Below are 24,777 nucleotides of genomic sequence, written 5' to 3' on the forward strand. Positions count from 1 at the left end.
CTAATGGAATGTAACATTAAACAGCCTGACTAGAATGGAAATAATGATCTTGTTATAGTTAAAGGGAAAAAAATCTAATTTGAAATACTTCTGTCATTAGGAAGCAGTTTCGTAACTTAAAATTATGTTTTTCAGGTTCCTTGTTCTAGAGCAGATGTCTTTAATAGCAAACAACTGACTATGGTAGAAAAGCGAATGCTAATGAAGTTTCTTACATTTTGTATGGAGTATGAAAAACATCCTGATGAATATAAAGGTATTGTTTTCCATTAAATTGTGCTCTCTAACTATTTGAGCTTTCTTATTTTAATATGCTTGCTCTGATGTAGTGAGCTGCTCATTACTCTTTTTTTTTTTAATTTTTTTAACGTTTTATTTATTTCTGAGAGAGAGAGAGAGAAAGTGTGAGTGGGGGAGGGTCAGAGAGAGAGGGAGACACAGAATCTGAAACAAGCTCCAGGCTCTGAGCTAGCTGTCAGCACAGAGCCCGACGCGGGGCTCGAACCCACAAACCATGAGATCATGACTTGAGCCGAAGTCGGACACTTAACCGACTGAGCCACCCAGGCGCCCCTCATTACTCTTTTCAAGTACATTCTTACTCTGCACTATCCAGTAGGTTAGCCATTACCAACACGTAGCTATTTAAATTGAAATTAATTAAAACTAAATAAAATATAAAATTCATTTCCTCAGTTGGACTAACCATATTTAAAGTGCTCAATAGCCATAGAACATTTTTATTCTTGCTAATTAAATACTGGTGTTAACTGGTTCTTCATAGATGATATTTTCTTTTCATTGTTCAGTTAATTTTTTTATCAGTTAAAAATGTGTATTTTTTCATTTTCCCAGGATTACTTTTGCTTTGTATATTGAATTATTAGTTTTGACTGATTAAGAAAAAGAGGCTAGATGGTATGAGGAATGTGAACCACTGGGTTAGAGTGCATAGTTTCTAGTCATGGCTTTGGCCCAAATCACACAGTTACTTCACAGTTTGTTGAAAATTGACTATGTCACTTTAGTATTAGAGCTTAATACTTTTTAAGGGCATTGAGCTGGAAATGTTATCTAAAATAGGAATATACTATTGATGTTTTATTTATAAAGTTATAAGTAATACAGCAGTATGTTTTTTTACTTGATGGAATATTAAAAGTATAGCTCTTGCTCTTAAAGCTTCATGGCCATTAGACACTGCCAAATTATTCTTCACAGTGGTGTAAACAAATTCTCTCAGTAAATTTTTATAATTTTTTTTTTTTGGTCATGGAATTGTGTTTTCTACCATTAACAGTCTAATTAAATTTTTTTTTTCTGTTCTTGATTTAAATGAGTAGTTTTTAAGGGCCCCTTATCTTTTGAGGTATAAGACATTAAGACTGATTCCATTAGCTTCACAGAAATTAGCTTCATTACTTTTTAGTCATAGTTCATTGTTCTTAATTTTAGTAAGAAATATACATTTAGTATATTTCTTTACATTTCTTTACAATATACATTTAGTAAGAAATATACATTTCAAAAAAATCAAGTACAACTTTCATTGTTTTCACTAAAAGTTCACCATTTGTCATATTTAATATTTTGAAGTATAATTATTAGCATTATTCTGCAGTTTTAATGATAGTAAAGTAACATTGCCAACTATGGAAACTTTTTGTGATGGTTAATGAATTATTGAATGTTTTTCTAGTTTTTTAAATCTGTAAAAATACTAACCAAATATTTATTATTGAAAGCTTAAAAATTCTGCCATCAATCCAGTTAGGATAGTGAGATTGTTTCTAGCCTGCCTCCCCACCCCCACCCTAAAAGCTGTGGTGTCTGTCCAAAATGTAATATTACCACCTGGGTCCTTTGCCAAGTGTCTTAAACAGGCTTGATCTCTTTTGTGCAGTCGTTTTAAATTGAAGTTTGGTTCTGATATTAACTGATAAATTTTCATCTTTTCATAGCCTATGAGGAGATTACATTTTCTGAGTATTTAAAAACTCAAAAATTAACCACCAACCTCCAGTACTTTGTCCTGCATTCAATTGCAATGACATCAGAGACAGCCAGCAATACCAGAGATGTTCTCAAAGCTACTGAAAACTTTCTTTATTGTCTTGGGCGATATGGCAACACTCCATTTTTATTTCCTTTGTGTGGTCAAGGAGAACTTCCTCAGTGTTTCTACAGGTAAGACTGGCATTGGTTTTCTTGTTTCTTCTTAAGTTTACACTTACATAACAGATGGAAATTTATTTATTTTTAAAGTTTATTTATTTTTGAGAAAGAGAGCAAGCTAGTGAGCACATGCAAGCAGAGGAAGGACAGAGAGAAAGGGAGAGAGAGAATCCCAAGCAGGCTCTGTGCTGTGATCACAGAGCCTAATGCAGGACTTGATCTCACTAACCATGAAGTCATGACCTGAGCCTAAACCAAGAGTCAGACACTTAGCCTAATGAGCCACCCAGGCACCCCATAGGTGGAAATTTAAAAAACAAAAATGAGGTTTATTAAAGATTTAGTATATGCAAACATACTTGTTGTTTTATTCTTGTATGAATCTGTATATTTTCCTACCTACCTATCTAAATTATATATTCAATTTGCCTGTTTTTGAACTTCATAAAATAGAATTCTACTGTAAATTCCTTATTTCACTCAATATTATGTTTCAAAGCATCATTTTTGTTGTGTATAATTATACTTATTTTCATTGCTATGTAGTATTCTATTGTGACTATACCAAAATTTATTTTTCCAGTTTTCTTTTGATGGATACAGTATGTTTCCAGTTTTTGTTTTTGCTGTTAATAACATCCTTGTGTGTGTTTCAGTATATACATGCTTAAGAATTTCTCTTGGATACATATCTAGGAATGGAAATCCCAAGTCACGGGATATATGAATGTTCATACAACATAGTACCCAACTTTTTGTCCAGAGTATTGTACCGGTTTACATCCTCCAGCAGAATATAAGAATATCCATAGCTTTATATTTTTGCCAACATTTATTATTAGATTGTTAAGTTTTCATCAATCAAACTCACATAAAATACCCTATCATTGTACTTTTATTTTGCATTTTCCAGACCACTTAATGAGGTGGAATGTCTCCACATATGATTATTGGATATTTATGTTTTCTCTTTGGGGAAATCCGTATTCATAAGTTTTGCCCATTTATATATTGAATTATTTTTCCTTATTGATTTGTAGGAGTTTTTATTCTGAGTACTAATCTTTTTGTAGTTATATGTGTTGCATGGAGGTCATTAAGATTACAATCTTAGGCCAACAGACACATGAAACGATGCTCAGCATCCCTCCTCATCAGGGAAATACAAATCAAAACCACACTGAGATACCACCTCACGCCAGTCAGAGTGGCTAGAATGAGCAAATCAGAGAACTCTAGATGCTGGCGAGGATGTGGAGAAACGGGCACCCTCCTGCACTGTTGGTGGGAATGTAAACTGGTACAGCCCCTCTGGAAAACAGTGTGGAGGTTCCTCAGGAAACTAACAATAGAACTCCCTTATGACCCAGCAATAGCACTGCTAGGAATTTACCCAAGGGATACAGAAATGCTGAGGCATAGGAGCACATGTACCCCAATGTTCATAGCAGCACTCTCCACAATAGCTAAAACATGGAAAGAGCCTAAGTGTCCATCAACAGATGAATGGATCAAGAAGATGTGGTTTATCTATACCATGGAATACTACATGGCAATGAGAAACAATGAAATCTGGCCATGTGTAGCAACATGGATGGACCTTGAGGGTGTTATGCTGAGCGAAATAAGTCAGGCAGAGAAGGACAAATATCATATGTTTGCACGTATAGGAGGATTAGGAGGAACTTGACGGAGGAACAAGGGGGAGAAGAAGGGCGGAAATGGTGGGGGAAAGGGAGAGAGGCAAACCATGAGAGACTCTTGAATGCTGACAAAAACTGAGGACTGATGGATGTGGGGGGGAGGGGGGGATGGGCATGAAGGAGGGCACTTTGGGGATGAGCACTGAGTGTTATGTAGAAACTAATTTGACAATAAACTATTTGTAAAAAAAAAAATAAAAAAAAAAGATTACAATCTTAATACTTAACATAACGATCTTTTTTATACTTAGCACTTTTAGGGTAGTGAAGCATAGGAATTTCAAACCTGGACTGTGGACACAGACTACCTAGATTTAAGTTCTGTTTCCTGAGTTTATTAGCCATGTAAACTTGAGGAAGTTTCACAGTGTCTCTAGTATGTTTTCAAACAATCAACTTTTAGGGTTTTTGATTCTTTTTATTGTAGCTTTGTGTTCCTAGTTCATTACTTTCCATTCTTTATTATCTCCTTTATTTTGCTTTCTTTGGGTTTTATTCAGCTCATCCCTCCCCTTTTATGCCCTTGCCAGTTCTTAGACCGAAACTCAATGAGTTAAATATTTTTATTATTTTCTAAGCATTTTTTCTTTCTTTCTTTTTTTTTTTTTGCTTTTATAGTTTATTGTCAAGTTGGTTTCCATATAATACCCAGTGCTCATCTCAACAAGTGCCCTCCTCCATACCCATCACTCCTTTTCCCCTCTCCCCCACCCCTATCAACCCTCAGTTTGTTCTCAGTATTTAAGAGTCTCTTATAGTTAGCCTCTCTGCTTCTCCTTAACTTTTTTTCCCCTTCCTCTCTCCCATGCTCCTCTGTTAAGTTTCTCTCATTCAACATATGAGTGAAAACACATGGTATCTGTCTTTATTTGCCTGACTTATTTCCCTTTGCAAAACACCCTCGAGTTCCATCCACGTTGCTACAAATGGCAAGATTTCATTGTTTCTCATTGCCATGTAGTATTCCATTGTATAAATAAACCACATCTTCTTGATCCATTTCTCAGTTGATGGATATTTAGTCTGTTTCCATGATTTGGCTATTGTTAAAAGTGCTGCTGTGAACATTGGGGCACATGTGCCCCTATGCATCAGCACTCCTGTATCCCTTGGGTAAATTCTTAGCAGTGCTATCGCTGGGTCATAGGGGAGTTCTATTGTTAATTTTTTGAGGAACCTCCACACTGTTTTCCAGAAGGGCTGCACCAGTTTACATTCCCACCAACAGTGTAGGAAGGTTCCCGTTTCTCCACATCCTCAACCAGCATCTCTAGTCTCCTGATTTGTTCATTTTCGCCACTCTGACCACTATGAGGTGGTATCTCAGTGTGGTTTTGATTTGTATTTCCCTGATGATGAGGGATGCTGAGCATCATTTCATGTGTCTGTGGGCCATCTGGATGTCCTCTTTGGAGACGTGTCTGTTCATGTCTTCTGCCCATTTCTTCACTGGATTATTTGTTTTTCGGTGTGGAGTTTGATGAGTTCCTTATAGATTTTGGACACTAACCCTTTATCTGATATGTGATTTGCAATTATCTTTTCCATTCTGTCGGTTGCCTATTAGGTTTATTGATTGTTTCCTTTGCAGTGCAGAAGCATTTTATCTTGATGAGGTCTCAATCGTTCATTTTTTCACTTGATTCCCTTGCCTTTGGAGATGTCTCAAGGAAGAAATTGCTTCAGTTGAGGTTAAAGACGTTGTTCCTACTTTCTTCTCTAGGGTTTTAATGTTTTCCTGTCTCACATGCAGGTCCTCCATCTATTTTGAGTTTATTTTTATGTATGGTGTAAGAAAGTGGTCCAGTTTCATTCTTCTGCATGTTGCTGTCCAGTTCTCCCAGCACCATCTGTTAAAGAGGCTCTCTGTTTTCCATTGGATACTCTTTCCTGCTTTGTCAGAGATCAATTGGCCATATATTTTTGGGTCCAATTCTGAGTTCTCTATTCCATTGTTCTATGTATCTTGTTTTTGTGCCATCAACCATGTCATGCTGGATAACTCTTTTTATATGTTTTTTAATTTGATTCGCTAATATCTTCGTGAAGATTTTTGCATCTGTATTCATCAAGGATATTGGCCTGTAGTTCTCTTTTTTTGCTGTTTCTCTGTCTGGTTTGAGAATCAAAATGATGTTGGCTTCGTCGAAGGAGTCCAGAAGTTTTCATTCCATTTCTAGTTTTTTGAAATAGCTTGAGAAGAATGGGTATTAACTCTGATTTAAATGTCTGGTAGAATTCCCCAAGGCTCTTATTTTTTTGGTGGACTTTTGATAACTGATTCAATTTCTTCACTAGTTATGGGTCTGTTTAGATTTTCTATCTCTTCCCATTTTAATTTTGCTAGTGTGTGTGTGTTTAGAAATTTGTCCATTTCTTCTAGTTTGTCCAGTTTGTTGGCAATTAATTTTCATTCTCTGATAATTTCTTGTATTTCTGAGGGATTGGTTGTAATAAATCCATTTTCATTCGTGATTTTGTCTTTTTGGATGCTCTCTCTTTTCTTTTTGAGAAGCCTGGCTAGAGATTTATCAATTTTGTTTATTTTTTCAAAGAACCAACACTTGGTTTCATTGATCTGTTAAATTGTTTTCTGTATTCTATATTGTTTATTTCTGCCCTGATGTTTATTATTTCTCTTCTTCTGCTGGGTTTGGTGTGTTCTTGCTGCTTTGCTTCTAGTTCCTTTAGGTGCACTGTTAGATTTTGTATTTTTGCTTTTTCTAGTTTCTTGAAATAGGCCTGGAGTGCAATGTATTTTCTTCTTAGGACTTCCTTTACCCCATCCCAAAGTGTTTGGTTTGTTGTATTTTCATTTTTATTTGTTTCCATATATTTTAAATTTCTTCCCTAATTGCCTGATTGGCCCATTCTTTCTTTAGTAGGGTGTTCTTTAACCTCATGATTTTGGAGGTTTTCTAGACGTCTTCCTGTGGTTGATTTCAAGTTTTTTAGCATTGTGATTGGAAAGTGCACATAGTATGATCTCATTTCTTTTATGTTTATTATGGACTGCTTTATGACCTAGCATGTGTTCTATCTTGGAGAATGTGCCATGTGCACTTGAGAAGAAAGTGAATTCCATAGCCTCAGAATGTAGTGTTCTAAATATATCTGTCAAATCTGTCTGGCCCAATGTGTCATTCAGGTCTATTGTTTCTTTAGTGATTTTCTGTCTAGTTGATCTATCCATTGCTATCAGTGGAGTATTAAAATCTTCCGCAATTAGCATTCTTATCCATAAGATTGTGTGTGTGTGTGTGTGTGTGTGTGTGTGTGATTAATTGTTTTACATATTTGGGTGCCTCCGAATTCAATGTGTAGATATTTATAATTGTTAGCTCTTCCTGATAGACAGTCCCTGTAATTATTATATAATGCCCTTCTTCATCCCTTGTTACTGCCTTTACTTTAATGTCCAGTTTGTCCGATATAAGTATGGATACTCTAGCTTTCTTTTGACTTCCAGTAGCATTGTAGATATTTCTCCCTCCCCACACTTTCAATCTGAAGGTGTCCTCAGGTGTAAAAGGAGTCTCTTCTACACAGCAAATAGATGGATCTCTTTTTTTTTTAATCCAATCTGCTACCATATGTCTTTTGATTGGAGCATTTAGTCCATTTACATTCAGTGTTATTATTGAATAGTATGGGTTTAGAGTCATTGTGTTCTCTGTAGGATTTATGCTTGTAGTGGTGTCTCGGTACCTTGTGTTCCTTGCAACATTTCCCTCATAGGGCCTCCCTTAGGATTTCTTGTAGGGTTGGTTTAGTGGTGATGAGTTCCTTCAATTTTTGTTTCTTTTGGAAAACCTTTATCTCTTCTACTATTCTAAATGACAGGCTTGCTGGATAAAGGATTCTTGGCTGCATATTTTTTCTCTTAATCACATTGAAGATTTCCTGCTAAGTTTCAGTAGAGAGGTCTGCAACTACTGTGATTTGTTTCCCTTTGTATGTTAGGGCCCTTTTATCCTTAGCTGCTTTCAAAATTCTCTCTGTATCCTTATATTTTGCCAGTTTCACTATGACATGTGCAGAAGATCGATTCATGTTATGTCTCCGGGGAGTTCTCTCTTCCTCTTGGATTTCAGTGTTTCCTTCCCCAGATTGGGGAAGTTCTCAGCTGTAATTTGTTCAAGTACCCCTTCAGTCCCTTTCTCTCTTTCTTTTTCTTATGGAATTCCTATGATATGGATATTGTTCCATTTGATTGCATCACTCAGTTTTCAAATTCTCCTTTCATTCTCCTGGATCAATTTATCTCTCTTTTTTTTTTTTTCTCAACTTCCTCTTTTTCTATAATTGTGGTCCATAACCTTTATAGCAATAGCGTTTCTAGTGTCTTCCATGCCTTTTTTAAGCCCAGTAATCAATTTTATAACTATTGTTCTAAACTCTTTGTCATTTATGTTGCTTATATCTGTTTTGACTAATATTTTAGCTGTCACTTCTTCCTGAAATTTCTTTAGAGGAGAATTTTTGTTTCTTCATTTTGACCAGCTTCCTGTCTCTTGTCAGTTTTTTTTTTAAATATTTTTATTTATTTCTAGGAGAGAGAGAGACAGCGTGAGCAGGGGAGGGTCAGAGAGAGAGGGAGTCACAGGCTGAAACAGGCTCCAGGCTCCGAGCTGGCAGTCAGCACAGAGCCCGACGCGGGGCTCGAACCCACGAACCACGAGATCATGACCCAAGCGAAAGTCGGACGCTTAACCGACTAAGCCACCCAGGCGCCCCAATGTCTCTTGTCAGTTTTAAAAGCTTGTTACATGCTGTTCACCTGCAAGTACTGCTATATTAAATGAGGCTTATTGACTGTCCAGTGCCTGTCCGTTCAGGAAGTGTTCCTTTATTAGTGTCCCTTGGTTTCTCTTGTTATGCCTTTGGTTATTTTATTTCCCTAGTCTTAGTGATATTGGGACTCTCCACCATGTATACTTTGGCTTGTTTCTTGAGGTAGCCCTGAAAAGGAAAACAGACAGACCAACACACAGGGAATAAAGGCACCCAAACACACAGACAAACCAAACAAGCAAACTGAAAGGCAAACAAAAACAAAAACAACAAAAGATAAAGGACAGTCTAAAAGCATAAAACAAGTAATCCCAGCTACAAAGAAGAGCAGGGTGAAGGCTGTGCTGATCAAAGAGCATATATAAAGAGAGAAATGTCAGTGTTCGGGAGAAAGAAATTGAACATTTACAAGGCAAGGAGACTCAAAGGCGTAATTCAGAGAGAGAGAGACAGGAGAATATGGCCAGAGGTGAGGAGAAAAAACAAAGAAAAGAAGATAGTGTTACCCAGAGAAACTATATAGTCAGATTATTTCAGAGAGACAGAAAGGAAGGTAATGAGGGAGGTGTTGAACATGCATTAAGAGAATGGATTATATATGCCTGTTTATGCAAACCTATAAGCAGAATACCTGGTCCAAAGGAGGGGAGAGATAAGAATGAGATAAATGAGAATATATATGAACAGCAAGAATTGATCTGCAGTTAATCATGGCAGTATGTCAGTGCTGATCTTGGGAGAAGGCCTGTTTCCACAGCATTTATATGGGCTCAGGTAACAAAGTAGGTTCCCAGGGCAGATGGGCGTGGTTTGGTGTAGCCAGGTCTCACCTCCACTATGCTTCCTGAGGGCTGCTCCCTGAGGCCCTGCCTTTATGGTTCTGGGGAGACAAATGGCAACCCGCCAGTCCCTTCTCGAATCAGGTGTTGCAAATCACTCTACTGGGTCCAATATCACTGTGCCATGGGCACAGCCAAGGTGGGCCATTTTTTAGGTCCCGCACCCAGCCTCATTTCCAGGTCTTACTCCGTGCGCATTAATGATACTCCCTGAAATATAATCCCACAAGCCAGGGCACTTTCTAGCAAGGGATCGAGTAGTGGACTGGTTCCACCTGATGCTGACTGCAACTGTGTCCTTTGCGAACCACCTATCCCGGAGGGAATTTCTGGGACTGGGGCACCCAGCTCAAGGAAAGCTCCACAGAGATAGGATATCTCTCTGAAAGTCCTGTGGTTAGAGATGGGATGATAGAATCCCTCACTGTCCCAGGCCGATGTTTTTCCCCTCCGTGCCCCTGTGTCCCAGCCCGTTTTTATCTTCCCCGATTGACAATCATGCACCTATGAGGCTGTTTTCTTAGTGGACTCCATCTCTTTTCCTCCCAGACTCTTGAGGTTCAGAGTCCTTTGGCTTCAGCCCTTCTTTGTTTGAGAGATTCTGGTGGGGAGTGCGGAACTCCCTACTTTTCCGCCGTCTTCCTAATATGAGCATTTAAGATGATAAAATTCTAACTACTGTTTTGACTGTTCACAGTTATTATGTATTATTTTCATTGTTTTTTAGTCCTAAGTATCTTAATTTCCATTATGATTTCTTCATTCACCCACAAATTGTTATGAGAAATTTTAAAATAGCCGATTTGGTGGATTTCTTTTTCTTACCATCTAATTTTATTGTAGAAAATTAAAATGTTTCTGGAAAATATGGTATTTTATGGTATTAATACTTTGAACTTTATTTTATGACTTAGTATGTCATTAGTTTTTACAATTTTTCCATTTGTGCTCAAGAAGAATGCATTTAGTTCTTGGGCACAGTGTTCTCTGATTATTGGTCTTGGAGTTTATTAAGCCAGGTTTTGAGTTGTAATTACCAAATTTTATTGAGTTTTTTTCCCTTTGATCTACCAGTAATAAAGTGTTTTGAAATCTCCCATTATGTTTGATTTGTCAATTTCTCCCTATAATTTTATCAGTTTTTATCTTTTATTTATTTTGAGGCAACTTATTAAGATCATAAAAAGTTATAACTTTAATCATTTTGATGAATTTAATATTTTATATTATTTTCTGGCTTTCTCTACCCATAATAATGCATTTTTTAACTTAAAGTCTACTTTGCCTGATACTCAAATAGCTACTCCAGTTTATTACTATTTGCCTGTTACATCTTTCCCCATCTCTGTTTTTCAACCTTTTAGAGTTTATATTTAGGATTCTAAATAGTAAATTATTACATATTTTTCATCCTATCTGACAATCTCTGTTTCTTACCAAGCAGATGAGTCTTGTTAATAGGAGTCTATTCTTCCTTCTTAAGTATCTAATTTTAAAAGTTCCTCTAGTTTATGTCTGTTGGTAGTAAATGTCTAATTTGTGTATATATGAACATAAATAGGTTATTTGCCTTTTAGCTTGAGGGAATATTTGTGAGGTGAACATTTCTAGGTTGGCAATTCTTTTTTCTCAGTACTTTAAAATTCTATGCTATTGTCATTTGGATTTCCTTTTTGCTATGGAAAAGTTGATGTAAGCCTAACTGTCATTTCTTTATAAATGATATTTTCTCTCAAGTTGTTTTTTAGATTGTCTGTTTTTGGTGTTCTGCATTTTTACTACAGTGAATTTAAATGTTAGTTTCTTTGTATTTATCTTGCTTGGTATATGTTGAACTATATATAATTAACAATATTAAACCATTTTGGCCTATGATTCCATATGGTTCAACCAACTACAATGCATTTCCTCTCTCTGTGAAATGTCATGTATCATTCTGGAAAATTACCAGCCAGTATATTTGCAAATAACATTTTCCTTCATTGTCTCTCTTCACATCTTTTTGGAATCCTAAATAGAAATGTTTTAGAATTTAGCATTCTCTCATACCTCTTTCTTAGTCTCTATTTCATATTTTCTATCTCTTTGTTATTCTGGCTATATTGTAGGTGCTTTATTGAGATCTCTTTTCCAGTTTAGTAATTCTCTGTACTTCTGTCAAATCTGTAGTTTAACCCTTGCATTTTTTTACATCATTTAATCTTTCATTTGTAGAAACTCTGCTCTTCCTTTCCCCAAATCTTTTTGTCATTGTTTGATATTCTCTTTTGTTTGTTCATTTTTAAGATATATTTAGCATTCTGCCATGTATTGTTTCTGTTGATTCATGTTATTGGTTTAGTTTCTTGTGCCATGCTTATCTTTGATGGCTTATATCTGATTAGTTTTAATCTTTGGAAGTCTGGGGATTCAGATTAAGGATGCTTTCCTTCAAAGATTATTTGTGTTTGCTTCAGCCAGAAGGCACTAGAATTTGGAACCGTTTCAGCTCTTTCAGGGGAAAGTTGCTTAATAAAGAGTCCCAGATATAGCTCCCACACTGATATATACAAGCAACAAAACTGCTTATTTTAACATAAAGGTAAAGCCTTATTAAAAATGCATTTCTTATAACAAACTGATAGTTACTAGATGAGAGGTGGCTGGGGGAATGGGTTAAATAGGTGATGGGGATTAAGGAGTGCACTTGTGATGAGCACTGGGTATTATATGGAAGTGTTTAATCACTATATTGTACACCTGAAAATTAAATTACACTGTATGTTAACTAACCAGAATTTAAATAAAAACTTAAAAAAGAAGAAAATACATCATTTAGTGACATGACTTTTTAAAAATGTGGTTCATGTATCTTGGGAAGTTATAGCTAGAATGAAGACTTGCTTTTTTTTAATTGCAGTGTTTTTACTTAAAACTTTGAATTCAGCTCAGGGTCTGTACTGTGTGTGTGTGTGTGTGTGTGTGTGTGTTTGGGTTAGGGGCTAGGGAGTTTCTTGTAGACATTTTGTTTATTGCCTTCAGTCTCGGCATTAAAGTAAAAAGTATGTTTAATATAAAAATAAGCTTATTATACTAGCTACTCATTAATATGTCATAAATTGAACCACTTTGGAAGAACAATCATGGAAACCTATATATTTTTCTTGTCATTTTTTGGTAGAAACAAGAGATCTCTTAAGGGCATCCAGTCCAGTATATTGCTGGAGTAGATATCCATGGTTCCTAACCATGTGGTTGACAAAATGGAGGTGAGAATGTTATAAATTTGAAAGTAGTTTAATTCTGAATATGATAGGTCTGTATGTTTCCAGAGAAGCTCTTCCTCCTCCCAATTACTTGCCAAAATAGACATGAATAGGGAGTGTAATTTCCCACAGGACCAGAGGTCCTCCTATCAATTTAAATTAAAAAGGAAGAGGGAGGTTCTGTGTTTTTTTTTTTTAACTTGTATTTATTTATTTTGAGAGAGAGAGAGAGAGTACGATTGGGGAGGGACAGAGAGAATCCCAAGCAGGCTCTGCACTGCCAGCATAGAGCCCGAAGCAGAGCTCAATCTCAAAACCTGTAAGATTACCTGAGCAAAAACGAAGAGTTGGATGGATGCTTAACCAACGGATCCACCCAGGTTCCCCTATGGTTTTATTAATCGTTCTTTTCCTCTTCTGTGTCATTGTCTAATTCAGAAGGAGCCACACTGTTGTCTTTTGTGTTGCCACTTACTCTCACTCCTACAGAGCTTTTAGGTAAGGAATACAGACAGAACGAACAGGTTACTGGGGAGTGAGTAGAAGCTCACTGGTTTCCATACTAGCATTTTTTGAAAATGAAATATTTAACCTCATTCCTATTTTTCCACTAAATCCCTATATTTTCTTTCCTAATTCAGATCATATTTACATGTTATATATAGTATTTGGTGTTTGTTATTTTTTTTTTTTTAAGTTTTGAACTTTATTTACTTATTTTGAGGGAGAGAGAGGGAGGGGGAGGGAGAGAGGGTAAGAATCCCAAGCAGTCTCCACACTGTCAGCACAGAGCACAATGCAAGGCTTGAACCCTTGAACCCTGAGATCATGACCTGAGCCGAAGTGAGGCACTTAACTGACTGAGCCACCCAGTACCCCTATTTGTTTATAAAGGAAAAAACATTGAAAAGTTTTGTTTGTCTCGTACTGTTATAAAACTTCATAATGAGACCCATATGTGTTGAATCCTAAGCAAAGAAGACATTTTGCCCATAAAATGATTGTAACCTCTTTCAGAGTGAGTTGTTGCCAGCCTTCCATATCTTTTTATCTTCTGTAGATCCTATCTCAGAATTCTATGTATAGTTCAGATTTAGTATTTATTATAAAAATTATACCTCATCCTCCAATTTGAAGTGATATTTTCAGGAGATTATATAATTAAGTGCGTATATGTGTGGGTAGATAATTGTTTGAAAACAAAATAAACAAAACCTCTTGTGTTTGAAGCAGTATATTAAACTTTTGGGTGGTCTTTGGTAATTAAAGTAACTCAGGTCTTCCTATGTAAAAGTATATATAAAATATATAAAATACACACACACATATGTGAATTGTAGTAGAAATGCATTTACTTAGCCTAGGTATATTAACTTAATTTTATATTTGATTCTCTATATAATACTTTATAATTTCACAGAAGTGTTGTTTCATTTATTTCCTAAAGTAGTAACACTGCTACCATCTATACATCATAGCCTGCACTTTTTATCACCAAGTTATCAGAATTAAGTGTCACCTCTTCTGTGATTTCTAACCACCATTATATTCTGGTTTAATATAAGCCCTTTAAGCATTTCTCAGCCAGTTACAGTGGGTACTCATCAAGGCTACTCTTATGAATGGCATGCATATTTATGTGAGGATTCAAAGACATTTCTAAGTCATATCCTAGCATTCTAAGTGAATTCTGCATAAACAGTATAATATTTTAACTACTAGAGGTAACTTTCATGAATAAATGCTCTTTGAGGTTTTTATCAATTTAAATAGGTAGATTATTTTGAGTAAAGAATATGAAGCTTATTTATTGTACTAGCTACTCCTAATTAATATGTCATAAATTGAACCATTTTGGAAGAACAGTCATTGAAACCTATATATTCTTTCTAGTCTAGCAAGCCATAGAATTTTCCCTACCATATATTAGTTGGTTAATATTTTTTTCTGGCACACTGGACAGGATATGTATACAGTACATGTGTTTTTAGGCTCTCACAATATATCTTTCAACGGAAGTCTTTTTTAAGCTTTGACTAATTTATTTCTGTTATCTGTATGATTGGTAACATAGTAGCCTTTAGAAATACTTTCTAGTTCAGAATATGTTTCATATAGTGAGTGATAACCTGTGAAATTGAGCAGTACCAGTGGGATCAAACAAACTTCACATTTTGTTTATATTTTCTTTTTTTAAATAAAGTTTATTGGGGCGCCTGGGTGGCTTAGTCGGTTAAGCGTCCGACTTTCGCTTGGGTCATGATCTCGCGGTTCATGGGTTCGAGCCCCGCGTCGGGCTCTGTGCTAACTGCCAGCTCAGAGCCTGGAGCCTGTTTCAGTCTGTGACTCCCTCTCTCTCTGACCCTCCCCTGTTCACGCTGTCTCTCTCTCTCTCTCTCCTAGAAATAAATAAAACATAAAAAAAAATTTTTTTTAAATAAAGTTTATTCATTTATTTTGAGAGAGAGAGAAAGAGCACGAACACAAACAGGGGAGGGGCAGAGAGAAGGAGAGACAGAATCCTAAGTAGGCTTCACACCATCAGTGTAGAGACTGATGTGGGGCTCAAACTCACAAACTGTGAGGTAATGACCTGAGCTGAGATCCAGAGTCAGACAATTAACCAGCTGAGCCAGCCAGTTGCCCCATACATTTTTTAATAAGTAGATTTAGACTTCTCAGACACTATTACTTGATTTTTGTAAAAAGAGTGTATTTACTGATAATTTACTGGGAATTCAGTCTTCCATTCTTCTCTGGCCTAAATTTTATTTCTTTTTTTCCCCTTTAATGTAGTAGTATTCTTAAAACATAAAGGATGAGTTTATTTTTTAACTTTTAACATGTAATATATTGTGCATACACATGCACCAAATACTTTTTACTAAATGTCCATACTCAAGTGCATTTTTCTGAGTATTGAATATGGAAAATAGAATAGGTGCAAGATCTATCTCAGGAAATTGTGGAGCACAAGTTGATCTCTAACTTAACAGCTTTTAAAAAGAGAGAACGAGAGAACACCAAAGTCCAAAATATGTAAGTTAACTTCCTCAAGATTATAGGAACAGCATGGAAAGACAAGAAAGGGAACCTCCCATTTGATACATTCATTCAGTAATGGTTTGAAGAACAATGCCTACAAGGGACTGCAAAGATGCTGTGGTGATTTTGTTATAATCATGGACTTTGTTTTTTAGTACAAATTGTAAGGTATTTTATACTGTTTTATCTTTCTCCTCAGCTTTAGCCCAAAGTCCAAGAGCAAAATATACATGTTACAAGTGTTTATTGTTATATTTGGAGAACTCAGTAGCAGACATCTCTCAGACCAAAGTAACCTGCCTATTTTATTCTCTAATAACCAACATTTTTTATTCAGGGAATTTTCAGAACTCTAAGAGACGTTTGTTAACCAGACCAACAGATTAGAAAACCAAGAGAACCATTAAAATTTGCTAAAGGTTATGCCAGTGAAAAATTTTATGAGTTTATCTATTCCATTGCATGTGAAGTCAGAGCAAAATTGTGAAGGCTTCTTTTTTTTTTTTATTTAAATTTTAGTTATCATACAGTGCAGTATTAGTTTCAGGAGTACAATTCAGTGTTTCGTCACTAACATACAACACCCATTGCTCATGACAAGTGCCCTCTTTAATAGCCATAACTTACCTAGACCAACTCCCACTCGCCTCCCTCCATCAACTCTCAATTTGTTCTCTGTCTTTAAGAGTCTCCCTTGTTTTGTTTCCCTCTCTCTTCTTACCCCCTTTCGATGTCTTCATCTGTTTTGTTTCTTAATTTCCACAAATGAATGAAATCATATGGCATTTGTCTTTCTTTGATTGGTCTATCTCATTTAGCATAATGCACCCTCCATCCACGTCGTTGCAGATGGCATGATTTCATTCTTTTAGATGGTTGAGTAATGTTCCATTGTATATGTATACCACATCTTTATCTATTATCAGTCAGTGGACATTTGGGCTCTCTCTATAGTTTTGGTATTGTTGATAATGCTGCTTTAAATATTGAGGTTCATGTACCCCTTTGAATCTGTATTTTTGTATCCTTTGGGTAAGTACCTAATAGTGCAGTGGCTGGATTGTAGGGTAGTTCTATTTTTAGTTTTTTGAGGAACCTCCATACTGTTCTCGAGTGGCTGCACCAGTTTGCATTCTCACCAACAGTGCAAGAGGGTTCACCTTTCTCTATATTCTTGCCAGCACCTGTTGTTTCTTGTGTTCTTCATTTTATCCATTCTGAAAGGTGTGAGTGGTATCTCATTGTGCTTTTGATTTGTATTTCCTTGATGATAAGTAATGTTAAGCTCTTTTCATGTGTGTGTTAGCCATCTAGTAGCTTTCTTTGGAAAAGTGTCTATTCGTGTCTTCTGCCCATTTCTTAACTGGGTTATTTGATTTTTGGGTGTTGAGTTTGATTAGTTCTTTATAGATTTTGGATACTAATGCTTTATCAGATATGTTGTTTGCAAATATCTTCTCCCATTCCGTAGGCTGGCTTTCAGTTTTGTTGATTGTTTCCTTTGCTGTGCAGTGCTTTTTATCTTGATGAAGTCCCAATAGTTCATGTTTGCTTTTATTTCTCTTACCTTCAGTGATGTGTCTAGTAAGAAGTTGCTCTGGATGACGTCAGAGACATTGCTGCCTGTGTTCTTCTCTATGATTTTGATGGTTTTCCTGTCTCACATTTAGGCCTTCCATCTATTTCTGTATGGTGTAAGAAAGTGGTCCAGTTTTCATTCTTTGCACGTACCTGTCCAATTTTCCCAACACCATTAGTTGAAGAAACTTTTTTTCCATTGGATATTCTTTCCTGCTTTGTCAAAGATTAATTGACATATAGCTGTGGGTCCATTTCTGGGTTTTCTGTTGTGTTCCTTGGACCTATGTGTCTATTTTTATGCCACTACCATAGTGTCTTGATGACTATATTTTTGTAATATAGTTTGAAATCTGAAATCATCATGCCTCCAATTTTGTTTTTCTTTTTCAAGATTGCTTTGGCTATTCAGGATCTTTTGTAGTTCCACACAGATTTTAGGATTGTTCTAACTCTGAAAAATGCTGCTGGTATTTTGATAGGGATTACATTAAATGTGTAAATTGCTTTGAGTACTATAGACATTTTAACAATGTGTGTTGTTTCAATCCATGAACGTGTCATACTGTTCCATTTCTTTGTGCCTTCTTCATTTTCTTTCATAAGTGAGTTATAGTTTTCAGAGCACAGATCTTTTGCTGCATTTGATTAGGATTATTCCAAGATACCTTACGCTTTCTAGTGCAGTTGCAAATGGGATCAATTCTTTGATTACTTTTTCTGCTGCTTTGTTAAGTCAGGTCTAGATTAAAAATGTTATATCCAAGATGCAAATCCAACTGAAGTTCATAAAAACAAGGTTGGACAAGGCAGAGGAGAGAATTCGTAAATAAAATTATTGAAAATAATGAAGCTGAAAACAAGGGGGAAACAAAATGGATCACAAAAGTAAACTTAGAGAATTCAGCAACTTATTAGAATGGAAAAAAAACATTTGTATCATAGGTCTCCCAGAAGATGAAGAGAGAGAAAGGAGGGCAGAAGGTTTATGTGAGTAAATTGTAACTAAAAACTCTTAATCTGGGGAAGGACAAAAACATTTAAATACAGGAAGTACAGAGAACTACCATTAGATTCAATAAAAACCGACCATCAGCAAGGCATATCATAGTCAAATTCACAAAATACACAAACAAGGAAAGAATCCTGAAAGCAACAAGGTAAAAATAAACAAACAAACAAAAAAACAGTCCTTAATGTATAGGTTCACAGCAGATCTGTCCATAGAAACTTGGGAGGCCAGAAAGGAGTGGCAGGATATAGTCAATGTGCTGAATGGGGAAAAATACTCAGTCAAGAATACTTTATCCACCAGCCTGTCATTCAGAATAGAAGGAAAGATCAAGAAGAATTTGTGACCACTAAACCAGCCCTGTAATAAATTTTAAGGGGGACTCTTTGAGTTGAGAAAAAAAAAAAAAAAAAAAAGACCAAAAGCAACAAAGATTAGAAAGGACCAGAGAGCATTAATGGAAATACCAACTGTAGAGATGTCCTTCCACTCCCAGTAAGTATTGGTTAGATTATAGATCTACATACTTTAACAGTACATTATTTTTTTCCTCTTAGCAGCATTTTCCTTAATTTCTTTTTTGTAAAACTCTCCCTACTATTCTGGTAGTAACATAACAAACAAACAAACAAAAAAAAAAGAATTAAAAGAATGCTTTTATATTGTTTTGACTGTCTAATTTTATAAATGAGGAAAGATAAAAAGAGGCTGAGTCTAGAAACCAGATATCCTGGTATGCATTCTTCCTGACTTACCTCTTATGTGATTTTTAAACATTTTCTGAATAAAAAAGTTAATTAATAAAAATATTCTTATTTTGGGGTTTTTTAAAAACATTTGTGGTCTTTGTCAGCTTTTAACTGCAGGGGACCAGCCTCTGCAAGCCAGGGTTGGCCCGGAGAGTGATGGTTGGCGTTGGCAAAAGAAGACACGGAGCCAGCCTCTTCAGGTGGACTGCTCAAATTTATTTCTCAGCTTAGGGTTTTTATATAGCAAATTCAAACACTCATGCTTAACTAATTTACATTTTTTGAGTACAGTCATAGGACTTAACATTTCTAAGTTTTCTTGGCAACAGTGATTTCACAGTACATGATTTCCATTTCAACCAATAAATTTAACCAGGTAGTCATAACAAAGTTTTATATATTGTTTACTACGTATGGTAGGGTATCTAAGGATAAGTGAAGCATATTGCCAGAATACATGAGATCACAGTGCCCTTTAATTGTTTAAATTCAGTGGGCATGCAAAAACAGGATATACTTGTACCCGCTGTGTAGGTAACAGACTCTCACAACCCCTTAATAAGAAAGAACAATGTCAACATTTTTCATAGATGACGTATGGAAATGTTTTACGTGGATCAACTAGAATTTGGTCTCTGCATTTACCAATCTCATTCTTTGACCAGAACAATCCATAAGTTGCCTTAAAGGCTTGAGGTCAGAAGGCAAATAATTCTCTAACAATTTTTCGAGAAAGCCCTCCAAAACTAGTAAGTCTTGTTTTTGTCTCTGCTTATGGCATAATATGTATTCTTACTGGCAATTAGACTCATACAAGGAAAATGAATTCTAGGTCTCTTATAGACCCAATGCATACCGGACTGTCTCCAATTTTGCTAATTGCTACAATATTCATTAGATAACATCTGATTGAGGGGGCGGACATGATATTTAGGTACATTCCATTTTGGAGGAAGGGGGGAACTTTGGGCGATTCTGGTTTCATATTAACTCTAGAATAGACTAACAGCAGAAGTGAGCATAAAAGGTACAGACAAAGTAGAGAAGAATAATTCTTCCGGGGGTTCTTCTGACTGCCTTGCAGTCTCTTCCCTGGGCCTTGCCATCAGGGATGACCTGTGCAGTTTCGATCTCTGGCATTTAACAACTTGTAATTTGCTATGATTTCTTTTCTTACTGTGATTACATAGTCACCTTCAAAAAAAAAAAAAAAAAAGCAGACAAGAATAAGGGCCATTTTTATAGTATGTGAGAAACATGTTCCTGTTCTGTGCCCAGTATGAAATACCAGTTTAGATGAATAAAGAAATTCTTTCATCTTCTTATATCTTACCTAATAGGTAAAGGTAAAAGGAAAAACAGATCATGAATAAATAAGGTTCCCCTCCACTCCTGTAACTTACATGTATGCATTTGATAAACAATAATGCAAGTGAGCCCAGTAGCTGTTAGATTTTATATGTTTCGGAGGCTAGTTAGCATTCCTCTGTTTCATGCTCCCAACGCCATCGGTTTCCCCCATGGTGTCATAGGTAGAACTCCATGATACACCTAAATTATAGATGTAGAAACTGGACCTATATCTAATTGGTATATTTGAACAGTATAAATTGTGTGTTAGTGTAAAGCTTGATTATTGAATTGAGCCTTAAATATTTTGAAATTGAATGTTAAAAATTTGCCAAAGTGAATTCAATAGAAACATTAATTAAATGAACATTGAGTACATAAATCGTATGGTTAAGTAAGAAATATTTTCATTATGGATCACTAAACACTGTTGTTTTGTATCACTGCAGCTGAGTAGATCTGCATTGAGGTATGCCAAAGGTTCTTAATCTAGAGTACAAGCAACCTTGGAATTTATGTACAAAATGTTATGTGTGTGTACTTATGAAAAGAATTCATAGTTTCATCAAGTTTTCGTAGATATCCAGGACCTAAAAACAAGGATTGAAGGGCACATCCACCACAATGTTTCTATCAACAATAGTCAAAGTATGGAAAAAGCCCAAATGTCCATCGACGGAGAAATGAGTAAAGAAGATATGGTATATATACAAACAATGGAGTTTACCTGGCAATCAAACAGAATGAAATCTTGCCATTTTCAACTATGTGGATGGAACTAGAGGGCATTATGGTAAACAAAATTATTCAGAGAAAGACACATATCATATGACTTCACTCCTATGAGGACTTTAAGATACAAAACAGATGAACATAAGGGAAGGGAAGCAAAAATAATATAAAAATAAGCAGGGGGACAAAACATAAGAGACTCTTAAATATAGAGATCTGACAGAGGGTTGCTAGAGGGGTTGTGGGAGGGGTGATGGGCTAAATGGTTAGGGGGTATTAAGGAATCTACTCCTGAAATCATTGTTGCACTATATGCTAACTAACTTGGATGTAAATTTAAAAATAAATAAATAAATAAAATTTAAAAATTTTAAAAATTAAAAAAATAAAAACAAGGATTGAGAACTAATGTTATGAATTTTCAGTAAAAAACCCATTCTTTATTTTTTACTCCTATAATCATTCCTTAAGAGCTTATAAAAAGAAGAGGTCCTAAAGAGTTTATAACAAAGGTGTTTCTGGGGTGTAAAGCCTGGAGAGAGATGGGAAAATTTGGAAAATGTTGCTATTGGAACTGTAATTTACATACAGGCATTTCTTGGGATAGATGCAAGCAAATATTTATGCTCTAGTATTGTGAAGGAGAAGTAGTTAATTATATTATAATGAACAAGAGGATGCATTTTAGAGCCAAACCAGTGAGGGTCAAATCCTGGTTTTGCCATTTACTAGCTGTGTATCCTCGGGACAGTTATTTAACTTCTCTGTTCTCCACTCTCTTCATTTTTCATGGGGATAATAATAGCGTCTACCTCATAGGTTGTAAGGATTAAAATGCATTAACATCTAGAAAGTGCTTAAAACATTGATTGCCTTACTACATAATTACTACATAAGTGTAAGCTGTCATTACTATCACTGTTAGTATGATTATTACAATTACTGCTGCTGCTATTGTTGTAGAATGCTATCAGGGTAAATACGAGGCTGAATTAGAGACTGAGCCAGATTTGGTATTCTAATATATTGAGTCAACAAGTTGTTTTCTGTAAAGGGTAAGATAGTAAATAGTTTTGGCTTTGCATGACGTGTGGTCCCCATCGCAACTATTCACAGTTATAGACAATATGCAAAAGAATGGACTTGGCTGTGTTCCAAAAACTTTATTTACAAAATAGGTGGTGGGTTTTCTGACCCCGGTTTAATCAGCTGAATAGTTTTTTGTCTACCAAATATAATAATAATACTTAAAAATAAAGACATGATATTAGATATTACAAGATTGCCTCAATGCAATGCCTGATGTATAGTCATTCATTAAGTATTGATAGATAAATTAATGAATAGTAGGTATTTATGAATTGCTGCAAAAAAAATTGTGTCAAAGAAATGATAGAGCAGTGTTTCTCAAGCTTTCACGTGTGTCAGAATTTAACACCATCAATAGGCCCCATTCCCAGAGTTTCTGACTTTTAGATCTGGTGTGAGGCCTGAAAATTTGCATTTCTAATACATTTCCAAGTGTTGTTAGTTGTCTAGGGAACAAAACTAAAAAGTAAGTAGCCAGGGGAATTGCTCTCTGGGCCCAATTTTAATCAACAAGAAGAAAAGGATTTAGTCAATGACAGAAAACTTGTGAAGAAGCATCTATGTAATTTCTTGTAAATTTGATTATTTTCATTTCTTCCCATTTAATTCAACAGCAAATTTTTAAAGCATGCATTCTCTGCCTGGTACTCTTCTAGGTATGTAGTTGTATATGAAAAAGAATATGACATAGACAGACTTTGATGTTAATGTCAGGAGTGTTACTCTAGTTGAGGAAAGAAAATGCGCATTCATGGACCAATTACAGAATAAGAAAATATATTTCATTAGGTTCCAGAGTGTATCATGTAGGTATGAATGATATCTGTACTCTAAAATGATCAGAAAGAGTATAAATAGATATAATATGTAATTAATTTAATCAACTATTTAAGATGATGGTTTGATGGAGAATCAGGAATCTCAGATTGCTCAGTTAACCTATCCATTTCCAGAAAAGAGCAAGAAGATTGGGTTCTACTCTGAGCCAAGCACCATCAGTGGTCTGACCCATCCTGTCACTGAACATGGCCCAATTATGTGAGGTAAAGAATTGTTTTGAGGCTTTTGGTTTCGACCAGAATTTCTCAGTCTCGTCTTTGACAGGATATTTGACATCTTTGGGAGGATAATTCTTTGCTGTGTTGAGGGGATAGGCTACCCTATACATAATAAAATATTTAGCAATATCCCTGGCCTCTGCCCACTACAGGCCACTACCTTCACCCATCTACTTGTGACAGACAAAAATTTCTCCAGACATTGCCAAATGGACAAGGCAATCCCTGTTTGTTTAAGAAATAATGGTTTAGTCCAATTCAGTGTATATTGAATTGGTATAGTCAACTCTAGCTAAAATGTTGAAAGGTGGAGAGAATAAAATACTCTTGCATTTCTTTCTTACAATCTTATTATTCAGTTTTTGGTTCTGTAATCTGGAGCTATGTAAAAAAAAATTTAAGGATCAGACATTTTAAAGGAATTTGACATTGGAATCAGTGGAATAATTTATTCAGGTAATTTAGCAAAGTTCCTTACTTATAGAAGATGCTAAATAGCCATTAAAAACAAATTATTGGGTAACATATCTTATTAGTTAGAGAAGAAATGAAAATACTGAAAAAAAAGAAAAGAAGCACACTCACTCTTATAAAGAAATACAAGCCTTTTTCCCCACCCTCAAATCCCACCCCTAGAGTTAACCATCATTCAGTTGTTTATCTTCCCATTTTTTCCATGCTTATAAAGGCATCTATATATAAGTATGTATATATACATGCATCCTTACAAAATTTTAATGGCTGAATTGTTCTCTGGTATATGGATGTATATAACATAGTTTATTTAACTGATTTCCTATTGTTGGTGTCACCACACTAAAATTAAGATTATGTCTTTATTACACCATACTAAAATTAAGATTATGTCTTTATTGTATAAGAAATGTAATTTCATATGCAGATATTTTATTTGGCCATTTTCACTTATAACATAAGCAGACTTAGAGCCATCCTTTTAAAGACACATATTTGACAGTTTAAAAGAGACCACATTGGAAGGCTGTCTATATAGTAAGAGAAGTTCTTCAAATTCAGAGTCCATGTCCTGGCATCCAATACCTGGAATCAGTCATCTTAGTTTTGAGGTATATGCTCAGAAATTGCATGCCAAATTTTGTATGTGTGAAAAACGTGGCTGCATTTTTCTAGGAAGGGGATTCATAGTTTTATCAATATATCAAGGGAATCTGTTACCTCCCAAGAAGGTTAGGAACCACTGAGCTGTATTATCTTAGTTGAGAACTGCCCACATTAAATTAGAAGAGCAATGTTGAATAGGTTAACCAAAAGCTTGTTTCCCAAAAGTTGGAGTGTTGTTGTTTTAATAGTTTTTTATAAATTGTAGAATCATGGAGGGTAAAATAAGCAGAGCAACATACCTCATTTTCTGAACCTTTTGTATACAATT

General features: G+C 35.5%; 1 protein-coding gene across 1 annotated transcript in view; it reads left to right on the top strand.

The window, feature by feature from the left end:
• The window catches only part of CHM (CHM Rab escort protein), a 247,159-nt gene that overhangs the window by 89,438 nt on the left and 132,944 nt on the right, over positions 1–24,777 (top strand). Inside the window, 4 exon segments of the mRNA XM_039220144.1 lie at positions 136–256; positions 1,962–2,187; positions 3,089–3,108; positions 24,635–24,647. Of these exon segments, the coding sequence (XP_039076075.1) occupies positions 136–256; positions 1,962–2,187; positions 3,089–3,108; positions 24,635–24,647 (380 nt within the window).

Source organism: Hyaena hyaena, unplaced genomic scaffold (genome assembly GCF_003009895.1).
Source record: "Hyaena hyaena isolate Hyena2069 unplaced genomic scaffold, ASM300989v1 scaffold_865, whole genome shotgun sequence".
Taxonomy (NCBI): Eukaryota; Metazoa; Chordata; class Mammalia; order Carnivora; family Hyaenidae; genus Hyaena; species Hyaena hyaena.